The 14,341-nt window shown below is 42.3% G+C and overlaps 1 protein-coding gene across 1 annotated transcript in view; it reads right to left on the reverse strand.

Moving 5' to 3' along the window:
• Positions 1 to 14,341, reverse strand: part of LOC141139454 (serotransferrin-A-like) — a 320,870-nt gene that overhangs the window by 158,130 nt on the left and 148,399 nt on the right. Inside the window, exon 5 of the mRNA XM_073625549.1 lies at positions 11,502 to 11,640. Within this exon, the coding sequence (XP_073481650.1) occupies positions 11,502 to 11,640 (139 nt within the window). The remainder of the gene's footprint in view (positions 1 to 11,501; positions 11,641 to 14,341) is intronic.

Raw genomic sequence — 14,341 nt, forward strand, 5'->3', positions numbered from 1 at the left:
TTTTTTTTTTTTTTATTATCCAGAAAAAAAAGTTTATTAAAGAACACATATAAACATATACCGAAGCTACAGATACATTCCAGTACATATACAAACATCACAAGCAGTCATTTTGCACGGTCTGCAAATCTAGCTAGACATTCCTTGACTACCTGGTCATGCTACATGCCATGTTCTAGATTGGATTGCCAGCGCCCACAGATTTGAGCCAATAGCCCCGCGTATACCCCATTCAGGTACCAATGCCCAGCAATCTGCCCATGACCAGATCCACTGGAGCGAGTCCCGGTACATTCAGCCACAGCCCCCATAACTTCTCGAATTCCTGGGCGGAACCCCTATGCTGGTAAATAGTTTTCTCCTTCCGGAGAATATCTCCCATTGTGTTAATCCACTCCTTAAGAGTAGGAGGATCTTCTGATATCCAATGGGTCATTATTAGCTTACGTGCCTGAAATAGAGATCTAATAACTGCCACCCTAGTGTATTCCTCCCAGTCAAATTCATTCAGAACACTAAGAAGGTAGTGCTCTGGATTTGTAGGCATCAAGACCAGAAACACCCTGTTTATGGTATCCACCACCCCCTTCCAGTAGGGGTGGAGTTTCGGGCACCTCCACAGTAGGTGGATCAGGTCTCCATGATTTCTCTTACATCTAGTGCAAAGTGGGGTAGGTCGAAGACCCATAACAAACAACCTGTGGGGGGTATAGTACACTCTGAGCAATAGATATAGCTGCATCAATCTGTGTGATACATTCAAGGAGCATGTGGGTACTGCCTGCAGGACCTCTTCCCACTGATCTCCATCAATCGGGCCCACCTCCCCCTCCCACTTGTCCAGCATTTGTAACGGGTATTTATTCAAAATTTCTGTAATAGCATATTATAGCATTGTGATATAAATCCCTTAGTATTAGTCTTGACATCAAATTAAACAATGGAGTTGGAGAAGGGACCCACTCCGAGGATCTACTTTGGGCCGGTATAGCAAGCTTTAGTTGCATATAGTAGAATCTCATAGATTGTGGTAAACCAAAAAGGCCTTGCAAGTTTTCAAACGTAAGCATTTTCCCATTGTGAAAGATCTGACTAAGGTAGACCACCCCATATCTTTTCCATAGTGTACCGTGCTGTAGTTTAGCTAGCTCTGGGTATGAGGCATTAGCCCAGATAGGGCTATAGTCCGTGTATCCCGTCACCCCCTGCAGATATTTAGTTTTGTTCCAAATTTTTTGGATAAGGCTATAGGTTGGGTATAGTTTATTTAGTTTCCCAAATGCTATGGACTCCAGGGCTGTCGGTATCGAGTCCTTCCCTACTGTGTGTAACATCACCAGTTCAGAAGAGTCACTAGTCCCCCCCTCTCTGTCTATGCCCGTGTGGATCGTACCTATCAACTATTGTAGCTGTGCAGCAATGTAGTATAACCAAGGATTTGGGAGGGCAAGCCCTCCCTCATCTTTTGGTCTTTGTAGGTGTTCAAGTTTAATTCTAGGTGTGCGGTTCTTCCATATAAGTGTACGAAACAGGGAGTTGACAATTCTAAACACCTTCAGAGTCACAACCGTCGGGGCATTGTGGAGTACGTAGAGTAATTGAGGCATGAGGATCATTTTAATCAGGTCGGTAACAGGCTGAGTGAATTCCATGTTTTGATCTGGTCCCTAAACCTTTGTAACAGCGGGGAGACATTCAATCTTCCATAGTCACAAATGTTGGGCGTCACCTGGATACCCAAGTATCTAAATGAAGTAGTCAGGGGTACTGTATTAGAGATTGGGGGTGTTCCCCCTTCATCAATTAGCATCAGAGAGGATTTAGTCCAGTTTATCTGAAGACCGGAATACCTACCAAACTCCCCTATGGTAGTCATAGCTTCTGTAAGAGAGCCTTCCACGTCCCTAAGTAAGATCATAGTGTCATTTCCGTATAGCATTATTTTCTCCTGTTTATTCCCATACTTAAAACCCACAATACTTGGATTGGCTCTTACCTTAATCGCTAGGGGTTCGATGGCTAATGCAAAAAGCAGGGGTGACAAGAGACACCCCTGGCGCGTGCCCCTACCCAAAGTAAAAGTGCGTGACATAGCTCCGGTCGCCCGGATGGCTGCTTGTGGGCTGTGGTATAGCAGGCGCACTCAGGAGATATATGATTTTCCAATGCCAAAGTGTCGGAGAATTTCCCACAGGTACTCCCATTCGACGCTATCGAAGGCCTTCACAGCTTCCAATGAGAGCAAGGCCCTCTGCCCCACGTTGTCCGCCGGAGATTGCATGTTAAGGTAAAGTCTCCATAAGTTGACAGCCGTCGACTTATTAGGCATAAAGCCAGCCTGATCAGGGTGAACAATTCCTGTGATGGCACCATTCAGCCAAATTGCCAGAATTTTAGCCAGGAGCTTAATGTCGCTCTGTAGCAGAGATATGGGTCTGTATGAGCCCGAACTGTGGGGTCATTTCCGGGTTTCAATATGAGGACAATGTTAGCCGTGGCCATGGATGAAGGCAAAGCCCGCTGTTCCCTAGCCGCATTGAACACTGCTAAAAGTTTGGGCAGGAGTATATCCGCATATTACTTATATACCTCCATGGGTATCCCATCCGCCCCAGAGGCCTTACAATTGGGGAACGCTGCTAGCGCTGTCTGTAGCTCCTCCAAAGTAAGAGGGGCATCCAGGGCCCTCCGTTGGTCAGTCGTGAGTTGTGGGAAGACAATGCTCTGTAAGTAATCCGTAAGCTCCGTCCGAGTATATTGCCCGGTCGGAAGAGATTCTCGTAGAATCTGGCCAGTTCCGACAAGATTAAGTCAGGGGAGTTCACTATCCTGCCCTCTGTCGTTTTGATAGCCCCGATAGTAGGGGAACGTTGTTGGGAATTAGCTATCCTGGCCAACATGCGCCCAGTGTTCTCCCCCTCCTCATAGAAAGCTACCTTGGAAAAAAAAGTTTTTTCTCTGCCGTGGAGGACAGCAGCCACCCATAAGTTGATTGAGCGGACTGCCATGCCTCCCTGGCCGAAGTCTGTCGGGGGTTTGAATATATGCCTCCTCTAGAGCCGCTACCTGTTTTTCAAGGTCCTCTCTGAGTCCAGAGGAGTACTTCTTTACCTTATTAATTTCAGAAATAAGCAACTCCCTTATATAGGCCTTAAAAGCGTCCCACTGTGTTTAGGCAACAGCAATCACAGGTCAATTGGCCTCAGTATAAATCACACAAATAGGAAACACAAGGGGAATACAAAGACACTGAATTTCAAAAGAGCCAACTTCCCTAAAGAACACGGAGAGATAGGTTTGCTTTAAGAGCATATTAAATAAGGGCATTAGCCAATGCATCCCGATGGGTAATACATTTAAAAGAGCAAATAAAAGTCCTAGATGGCTTAACTCCAATGTAAAAATGCATATAAAAGCAAAGGAGAAGGCCTTCAAAAAATACAAGGTTGAGGGATCAGCATTCAGACTTTATAAAGAATGCAACAAGAAATGTAAGGGTACAATAAGGACAGCTAAGATAGAACATGAAAGACACATAGCGGAGGAGAGCAAAAAAAATCCCAAGAAATTCTTTAAGTATGTAAACAGTAAAAAAGTGAGGACAGACCATATTGGCCCCATAAAGAATGAGGAAGGAAATCTAGCTACAAAGGATGGGGAGATGGCTAAGGTATTGAATTTATTCTTCTCCTCCTCAGTCTTCACAAGGGAATCGGGGGCTTCAGTAACCAAATCTGCAGTGTTTATCCTCATGACACATCACAGGAAGCACCTCCATGGTTAACAGAGGACAGAATTAAAATTAGACTTGGTAAACTTAACATTAATAAATCACTGGGACTAGATGGCTTGCACCCGAGGGTACTTAGGGAACTCAATCAAGTAATTGCCAGACCATTGTTCCTAATTTTTACTGACAGTCTACTGACTGGAATGGTACCAACTGATTGGAGAAAAGCCAATGTAGCACCAATATTTAAAAAGGGCCCAAAATACATCCCTGGGAAATACAGACCAGTTAGCCTAACACCAATAGTATGTAAACTCTTGGAGGGGATGATAAGGGACTATATACAAGATTTTAGTAATGAGAACGGTATCATTAGCAGTAATCAGCATGGATTCATGAAGAATCGTTCTTGCCAAACCAATCTATTAACCTTCTATGAGGAGGTGAGTTGCCATCTAGATAAAGGAAGGCCCTTAGAAGTGGTGTATCTGGATTTTGCAAAAGCATTTGACACAGTTCCCCATAAACATTTACTGTACAAAATAAGGTCTGTTGGCATGGACCATAGGGTGAGTACATGGATTGAAAACTGGCTACAAGGGCGTGTTCAGAGGGTGGTGATAAATGGGGAGAACTCGGAATGGTCAGGGGTGGGTAGTGGGGTGCCCCAGGGTTCTGTGCTGGGACCAATCCTATTTAATTTGTTCATAAACGACCTGGAGGATGGGGTAAACAGTTCAATCCCTGTATTTGCGGACGATACTAAGCTAAGCAGGGCAATAACTTCTCCGCAGGATGTGGAAACCTGGCAAAAAGATCTGAACAAATTAATGGGGTGGGCAACTACGTGGCAAATGAGGTTCAATGTAGAAAAATGTAAAATAATGCATTTGGGTGGCAAAAATATGAATGCAATCTATACATTGGGGGGAGAACCTCTGGGGGAATCTAGGATGGAAAAGGACCTGGGGGTCCTAGTAGATGATAGGCTCAGCATTGGCATGCAATGTCAAGCTGCTGCTAACAAAGCAAACAGAATATTGGCATGCATTAAAAAGGGGATCAACTCCAGAGATAAAACGATAATTCTCCCACTCTACAAGACTCTGGTCCGGCTGCACCTAGAGTATGCTGTCCAGTTCTGGGCACCAGTCCTCCGGAAGGATGTACTGGAAATGGAGCGAGTACAAAGAAGGGCAACAAAGCTAATAAAGGGTCTGGAGGATATTAGTTATGAGGAAAGGTTGCGAGCACTGAACTTATTCTCTCTAGAGAAGAGACACTTGAGAGGGGATATGATTTTAATATTCAAATACCATACTGGTGACCCCACAATAGGGATAAAACTTTTTCGCAGAAGGGAGTTTAACAAGACTTGTGGCCACTCATTAAAATTGGAAGAAAAGAGGTTTAACCTTAAACTATGTAGAGGGTTTTTTACTGTAAGAGCGGCAAGGATGTGAGATTTCCTTCCACAGGTGGGGGTCTCAGCAGGGGGCATTGATAGTTTCAAGAAACTATTAGATAAGCACTTGAACGACCGCAACATACAGGGATATACAATGTAATACTGACATATAATCACACACATAGGTTGGACTTGATGGACTTGTGTCTTTTTTCAACCTCACCAACTATGTAGCTATGTAACAACCAAGCATGCTGGCAATCAAGGAACGACTGGGAAGAGCTCAGTCTTGTAAACTACCGTTCGTAATCTAGAATTAACATTTGTGATGCGGCAAGTGATAAAATGTCAAAATTCTCATCTTCTTTATTGGGATAATAATGAAGCTGCTTTGCATTATGTAGTTATGCCAAACATATTTTGAAAAGGCATTTGTTTTGTACGATCTGAAAATTGCGAATCAACGCTCACCAAACTTCAACATGACTTAACATGAAATTAACAGAAGGGGCCCAAAGGGTGGCACTTGAGAAATGAACTTCCTCCTTATACTCTCATAGTACGTCACTACGTTCGTGTTTGTCAAATGACAATTTGCAGATAGTTAGTATGCAAGACAAGATCCTGGCATACGCCCTTTTGACAAAAATCAGAAGCTCGGTCATCCAACAATCAGACCGTGTGTACGAGGCTTAAGGGTCTGCTATGTAGTTTGGAGGGGTCTGTGTGCTGTTTTTTATTTATTTATTTATTTGTTTTCATTGCCAGGAGTTGGCAATAAAATGTCATTTACCAGCAGTTTAAACTGTGTCATTTTCTTTCTTTGTAAATGTTGCTTTTGCTGAAGCACATTCTACAGCAAGATTAAAAAAATTTGAGTAGGGTTCCCCCCAAAAACACATACCAGACCTTTGGCATCTGGTATTGATTTTAAAGGTGTACCTCATGCAAAAAAAAAAAAATCCACACTATACCCTTAATCCAAGCATGCAGCCTGGCTGTCCAGTTAGGAAGCTTACGCTTCCCCTTCTGAACCAGACCAGGTCATATGCCCTCAACATATACCGGGAATGCACCTTGCCCCCCATGTTGGTGGGCCCCCGGATACTGCCCTCCCCTCCATGTGAATGTATATGGGATACATTAATCAACAATCACGATGTCTGACACCCACTGACTCACCAACCCAACAACCTAGCACACATGACTGATGCCAAGGGTGCCACTAGCCAAATAAAAGGGAAGGGGTAGAGATAGAGGTGACATCATTGCCCAAATATGGCTGATGGCACCTTTGCTTACATTGCCAGGCATTCCTGGTAAAGTAATGGCCCGGAGCACAAAGTGGAACTAGGAGGAGGGCCAGCATGACTGGGGTGGGCAGTGAGGCAGAGGGATAAGTGGGGATAGGGGGAAGTAAGAGGCACTTACCTAGGATTGGTGGGCCTTGAGGTGGAGGGAGTTCCCAAAGAAGCTGAGGGCGTTGTCAACTGGCAGTGGTCAGTCAGAGCTTGGTGGCCGCAGAAGCAGGAAGTTTTTACCATCCTCCCTCCCTCGGGGGTCACCTTTGTACTTTCCTAAGTCCGTGTGATGACTGATGGTTCCCACCTGGTAAAGGGGGCAGACATTGCAGGGGGGGGGGTTAGGTTTTTTCCCTGTGTTTACCGTTAGAGAATTTGTTGTTTTTCTTTGTTAGATAGTCGTAGCAGCGGGAGGTCTATGGCGTCTTTGAAGGCAGTGCTAAAAAAATAATAGAGGTTTAAGGGGGGTTGGGCCCATCTGGAGGATGGGTGTCCCTTTCCCTTACTAACAATACAATGGTAACAATGGTGTGTAGTTGGTTGTATCTGGAAGGAAGTAACTGGTTGTCCCTGAGCTTGCGTAATACATGGCGTGGGGCCTTTATGGGGTGTACCGATACAACTATTTGGTCGAGAAATAATTGCCCTTCAAAGACCTCTAGACCAGGCAGGTTTAAAAACTGATTTGTAGTTGGTTTAATGTTTATGTAAAAATGTATTATATGCATTATGTTGTATGCTTTTTGTATTCTCTTTTATTGTAATAAAGAGGCTGCTATGGCCATTCGACTCCAAAATGGAATGTGTCGTCGGTTCAATTATTGGTAAGAATAAAATCATAGAAAACCAAAAATCGATGCCAAGTCTCTAATATCTTATTGCAGCAGCGCTATGTGTCAGACCTTCCCAGACACATTTAAAAATAGGAAGAAAACAATAATCAAGGAGATCTAGGAACGTTCAAGTAGCTGTGTTCTGTAGGAGTGAGGATCTTTTTTCACCAAAAATAATCACCGCGTGAAGGGGAAACACCAATGGCTCGGGCTCCTCAGACAGCTGCATTAACCGAGAGTGTTACTGACATCTGGTAGTCGTGCAGAGGAGATGGAAAGCTACTAGTGATAACATCATAAAGGCTTTTGTATGCTGAATTTCTGGTGAGTGCAATCCCATTGGGGGTTGTTTCCCCTTCACGCGGTGATTATTTTTGGTGGAAGAAGCTCCTCGCCCCTACAGAACACAGCTACTTGAACTTTCCTAGATCTCCTTGATTATTGTTTTCTTCCTATTTTTAAATGTGTCTGGGAAGGTCTGACACATAGCGCTGCTGCAATAAGATATTAGAGACTTGGCATCGATTTTTGGCTTTCTATGATTTTATTGCTTATATACATATGTTTTATTATTCAAAGTAGCTGCTTTATTTATACTATATCATATATTGAATTGGTTCCTGGCGCAGAGCAGTGTGAGGTAGAGGCGGTTATATTTCCACACTTTCTTGGTACATAAGCTTCAGTAATATGCACATCCCTTAGTCATGTTAGCTGTTTCTAGGGATGCAGCTGGTGCTGAACCTGGGCTCAGATCACCTGCACATCCCAGGAGACCATGAACTGTTTTGATGGTGTGCCTGTCCACTCCTGCCTGGAAGGCACATGTCTTCAATTATTTGTCCAGGTGTGAACAAGCATTATGGAAGATTTGTGGGTAATTTCTAGTGTGCCCTAAAGGCCTCTGTTGGTGCTTCAAATCCTGACTATCGCAGAATCGGTTTGTTAAAAGAACTCAGTAAGAAAATGTCACAAGTTTCTACTCCCCTCTATCTTTAGTCAAGAAGAAAATAGGTGATCTGAGACCAGTTCTGGACCTGAAGTCAGTGAACAAGGGAATCCAAATACCATCTTTGCAAATGGAGACAATGCAGTCAATTATTCCAGCCATTCTGCAGGGGAACTGGGTGCTATTGGTGGATCTATCTGATGCATACCTACACAATAGAAAATAGTAAAAACCTTCGCGCCAGTGGTGTCGATAGCAGATAATATATATGAATTACATATACTGGTGATACATCTAGTAAGAAAACATTCCCAACAATAAAGAAAATTTGTGGAAATATATAAACAATCAGTGTAAGCTGCTCCCCAATTTTTGAATAATCAAAAAAATAGATAATCAAAAAAAGGAATGTAAGGAAGATAGGGGGCGCTAGATACCATATTATTCAAGTGCTCTAAATAAATAAATCTCCTGCATTACCAAAAAAATGGAAATGTAAGAAAGCTAGGGGGCGCTAGATACCATACTATTCAAGTGCTTTAAATAAATAAATATCCTGCATTACCAAAAAAATGAAAAACATAATAATGACAAATCATAATTAGATTACACATTGGAGTGCCCACAATAGTGAAAAAAATATATAGTGATTGATTGTCCACATAAAAAAGTGTTTTGAAGTGGTTGAAATGATATCTTTCAATAATATCCCAATCTTGTTGCTGTAAACGAAAGGTTTTCCATCACCAAAGGAAAATAAGAAAAAGGAAAACACCTCGAAGTAGTAGATATCTGCTTACCAGATACCAATGACTCCTTTAGTTAAAAAGAGAGTCACTAGCGCTTGTGCAGGGTTGTGCCTGCTCACATGGATGGCCGGACTGTGGTTGGTATTATAGGCATGGATCGTTCCCGTCAAGCTCATTCAAGATAGGATAAGGATACATAGGAAACAAAAACAGTCTCCATAGCGTAAAACCATTTATTAAAAAAGTAAACAAATTAAAAAGCCAAATGGCCGCTTACATTGGTGGGTGCCTACCCGGCACTGGGGCTGCTTGCATGTCAGGGTGACTTCACAGTCAGAAAAAGCCTTTCATGTCTCCTCCACGCTGGCGTGCGTTCCAGCTTACACAGGGGGGCAGCCAAAGGTTCCGGATGTTGTTGGGTGATAGGACATGTGACCACGGTACGTGGTCACATGTCCTATCACCCAACAACATCCGGAACCTTTGGCTGCCCCCCTGTGTAAGCTGGAACGCACGCCAGCGTGGAGGAGACATGAAAGGCTTTTTCTGACTGTGAAGTCACCCTGACATGCAAGCAGCCCCAGTGCCGGGTAGGCACCCACCAATGTAAGCGGCCATTTGGCTTTTTAATTTGTTTACTTTTTTAATAAATGGTTTTACGCTATGGAGACTGTTTTTGTTTCCTATGTATCCTTATCCTATCTTGAATGAGCTTGACGGGAACGATCCATGCCTATAATACCAACCACAGTCCGGCCATCCATGTGAGCAGGCACAACCCTGCACAAGCGCTAGTGACTCTCTTTTTAACTAAAGGAGTCATTGGTATCTGGTAAGCAGATATCTACTACTTCGAGGTGTTTTCCTTTTTCTTATTTTCCTTTGGTGATGGAAAACCTTTCGTTTACAGCAACAAGATTGGGATATTATTGAAAGATATCATTTCAACCACTTCAAAACACTTTTTTATGTGGACAATCAATCACTATATATTTTTTTCACTATTGTGGGCACTCCAATACCTACACAATACCATCTACCAGAAAATCTAAAACTTCCCTGGATCTGCAGTTATGGAAAAGTAGTTTCAGTTTACATGTGTTTTTTTTTTTTTTATTATCAATGGCCCCAATGATGTTCATGAATGTGTTGGTGCATTTTATTTCACACTTAAGGTAAACGTGACTCAGACTAATTCCATTGTGTAGACAACATTCATCTTCTCGCTCAGGACCGCAACATCCTACTATAGCATGAGAAAATACTTTTTGCTTTTTTGCTTTTTTCTGTAGTTTAACTGGTTGAACATGATGTAATCTAATTCCAGCGCAGTGATCAGTCTTCCTAGGAGCATTACTGGCATAATCAACAGCTCAGTACAGTTCCGACAAGAAGAGATTGCAGGCATTTAGAAACAAGGTCCAAACAGTTATGTCTTCAGAATAGATGCATGTGTCCTAGTGTCTGAGCTTCTTCCTGCACAATACCCATGATCAGATGATAAGATGGGCTCAATGATGAATTTCAGGTTTTCCCAAAAATGGAACAAGAAGGCTATTCACCAAGCATCATATTATTACACAGCATGAGAAATTAATCATAGTGGTGGATGCATCAGTCAAATCAGCTTAGACATTATTTAAACACTCCAGATCCCCTGACTATCCTAAATTTGGGTACAGCAGGGGAACCCACTGCAAAGAGTAAGAGAAATCCAGAATTAATGACATTTCCAAACCTCCATGCTTGTATCCATCATTCTCAAAATGAGGGCAGCTTTCATAGCCCTACAGTACAATGAAACTGCTATAGCTAATGTCCACTTATGCCCAGTGGAAAGCCCATTCCCTTAAATGGATCCGTAAAGCCCACCTTTTTTTTTTTTTAATGTCCCAGCAGGAATACAAATAAAAAAAAATGTCAATACTCACCTAATTTCGGGAGGTTGTCCCCCACAGTGCAGTATCTCCTCTCTGCACAAGATGTTATCAGTCTTTTGGACTGAATCATGCCCAGCACTCTCTTTAACAAGCCTCAACCCAAAGAAAAGTGCACTTGCGCTATTTTTGAGTAATGCACCACAGTGCAAATTCCATTAACAGGCCTGACAGTACCACTACTCAACTCAACAGACATAGCTAAGGTACTGGTTAATAACTGTTAAATACTGTATCTTGTTTACCGGGGACCAGTGGAAAGACAGATACAGTAGCTAAGGATTGTTTGGGTTTATTTTTTCAGATTGTCTGTACTAACAGATTGGCTTCATTTATCAATGTGTAAAGCTGGTCATAGGTGGATTGCAATTTGGAAGGTAAAACTGGGACAATGTCCCAGCAAGGGGATTCCTTTATTGATTTTGTGTCTATGGAGGAATCCATTAATTGGAATGACATCACTTGAGTTTTTATAACCAGAAGTGGCATTTTTTTATGGAAAGCCTTAGCAGTTATAATATTGAGTGATGATTGTCCACAATTTCAGCTGAGAACTCTAGGTGAATCGGATGGCAGAGGTTACAGTATACTCACAAGCGGGCTCCAGCGTTGCCATAATATGGCTCAATTTCAGATGCCTTGCACTTTTTATCTGGCGCTCCTTTACACTCCTTACACAGAATTGGTTCTTTGGCTCCAGGAGCACAGGCACCAGAAACAAATGCTGCAAAAGCTGAAAACAAAAAATGTCATGTTAAGCATTAGAACTCTATGTATAGACATTTCAAGGAAAATCCACCCCACCTTACTCAGAAAGCAGTCTTAAAAAGAAAATGTATTATAACGTTATTGCTAACTGCAGTATGTTTTTATCTTTGTGATTGGGTATAGTGAGAGGTGCAGTTCTATATAGAATATAGTGTTTCCTTTTATATTTCCCTATCATTGGGTGTGCATCTTTTTCATCAATAAAGTGTAATTAATTTCATCATAAAGCTGTGGTTGACCCTTCCCTTATCTGGCGTTGCAGGGACAATTTCTCTTTTTTTGTCCCATTCAGTTTTATTTCCACATAGGGGGGGGGGGGGTGCCTTTCCTCCAATCAGCTGCCTTGGCTGTCTTGGCTGTGTGCACAGGCTTCTCTATAAAAATAACCAGAAAAATCCTAACACGAAGGGCACTTTCTAAACAGTATCTAAAGCTTAAGACAGCAGATATACATGTAATACTTATATAGTGAGGTTTGTTTAATCTCTGTGTATCATCTGTGGCTGTTCACTTCACTGGGTATATGTGAGGGTTTACATCCACTTTAACAAAAATGGCAACATCTTTAGTTTATAACTAAGTTTTAACTGCTTCCCGACCGCCTCACCCAGACATACAGCAGCAGAAGGGTACGTACAAGCAGATTACCGTACCTGTACGTTGCCCTTTAAGAGGCGGCTTGTGGGCGCACATGCGCCGCCGGGAGCTCGGTGAGCATTATCGCGGGTCCCGCATACTTGATGTCCGCGGGGATACCCGCGATCGTCTCACGGAGAGAAAGAACAGGGAAATACTAATGTAAACAAGCATTTCCCCGTTCTGCCTAATGACACTGATCACAGCTCCCTGTAATCGGGAGCGGTGATTAGTGTCGTGTCACACATAGCCCATCCCCCCCACAGTTAGAATCACTCCCTAGGACACACTTAACCCCTAGAGCGTCACCTAGTGGTTAACCCCTTCACTGCCAGTCACATTTACACAGTAATCAATGCATTTTTAATCGCACTGATCGCTGTATAAATGTGAATGGTTCCAAAATAGCGCCAAAAGTGTCTGATCTGTCCGCCATAATGTCGCAGTCACAATAAAAATCACTGATCTCCGCCATTACTAGTAAAATAAAAATTATTAATAAAAATGCCATAAAACATTCCTCTATTTTGTAGACGTTATAACTTTTGCGCAAACCAATCAATAAACACTGTAATGGAAATTTGTAAGTTCTGTATATAATTGTATTGTATTTTGTATGAATTGCACATTGCCCTCACTGTGCACACAGCACTAATAATGTTTTCAGTAAATGTTTACATTCTTTCGAGTCCTGATTAGAATTAGCCTGCCTATGTAACGCCCCTTGTTACCGTAAACGTACAATTGTAATATTAATGTGATACCTACGTAATCATGTGCATAAAAACCTTCAATTGCTTCATAATAAAGCAAAACAGTAATTTGGAAAGATGCTGAGCGTATCTTTTGTGTCTGTTCCCTACTGCAGTAGTTATTATTAATTTGGAACCACTAATCAATATGAGGATAGGATTTGCCTATCATTAATTTAACCAAAACAGCATGGCGAGCTTTGCCTTAGGAGGGGATTCCATGTGACCCTGAGTATCCGAAACGAGGAGCTTGAGACGATCTGGGAATTTCTGATAATCAGCTGGCTGAGGTAAGCTTTTTGCTTACATTTGAGTTATCAGACTTCCTTGATCGGTAAGGCATTTTCGGGACAAAGGGTACCTATTTTACTCCCCTTAATCGAACTGTATTGATTGGTGGTTATATGTTATGTTGTCACTGTCTATTGTCCATCGGAGTGTTATAGATAAGAAAGGAAAGAATAGTGCTGTTCACAGGTATATGTAGTACATCTGCTAGATCAAGTAGTTTAGAGGCAAGAGGGTATAGGCACACGTAGAGAACAGAGAAGACTGGCCAGTCATTATGGGCATTGAATTAAGTAAGGGAATGAAGGGTAAGAGACTCTCAAAAATACCCAGTGCAAGAGGAGCGCTATATATGAACCGAAGGTGCGGTTCCATCTATACTGAGCCCCTAGATGAATGGTTAAAGTGGACAGGGATCCACAATGGGTAACTGGGTTACCAAGGTCCACAGGGACTAAGAATCATGCAGAGTAAACAGCTAGAGAAACAGCTCTCTATGTGAGCAGGATGGATCAAGGGTGACAATAACACTAGACAGAAAGGGACATTTTCATGTTAAGTTGTGGGATGAATTTGGGGTCAGGCACTACAACTATTAGAGTCAGAAACAGAGAAATGGGAATTAAAACAGAATACTTTATATGTTGTCAGAGAGGGAAGATGGGATGAGTACTCTGGCTGCCCGTCTGATCATAGAAGCTAGATATAAAAGATATCTGAACAAAATAAGGAAAGTAGAATTTAGGCAGGAAAATATTAATGAGAGTTAAAAGAAAGTGAGAGAATGATATGCATCTGTTGTATACAAATGGGAAAAAAGTAAGTGATTTTAGAGAGATATTGGTGTATGTGTGTGCGAATGCTGGGACCTTTAGTTCTATTGCTTGTGTGTGTCATGTACGCAGATGTGACCCCCTCCTTTGTGCTCTCATGAACGAATGTGGCTGAGATGAGAGGTCAGTGATAAGCTGGAAGGACACCATGCCAATT

This window comes from Aquarana catesbeiana, linkage group LG04, assembly GCF_042186555.1.
Source record: "Aquarana catesbeiana isolate 2022-GZ linkage group LG04, ASM4218655v1, whole genome shotgun sequence".
Classification (NCBI taxonomy): Eukaryota; Metazoa; Chordata; class Amphibia; order Anura; family Ranidae; genus Aquarana; species Aquarana catesbeiana.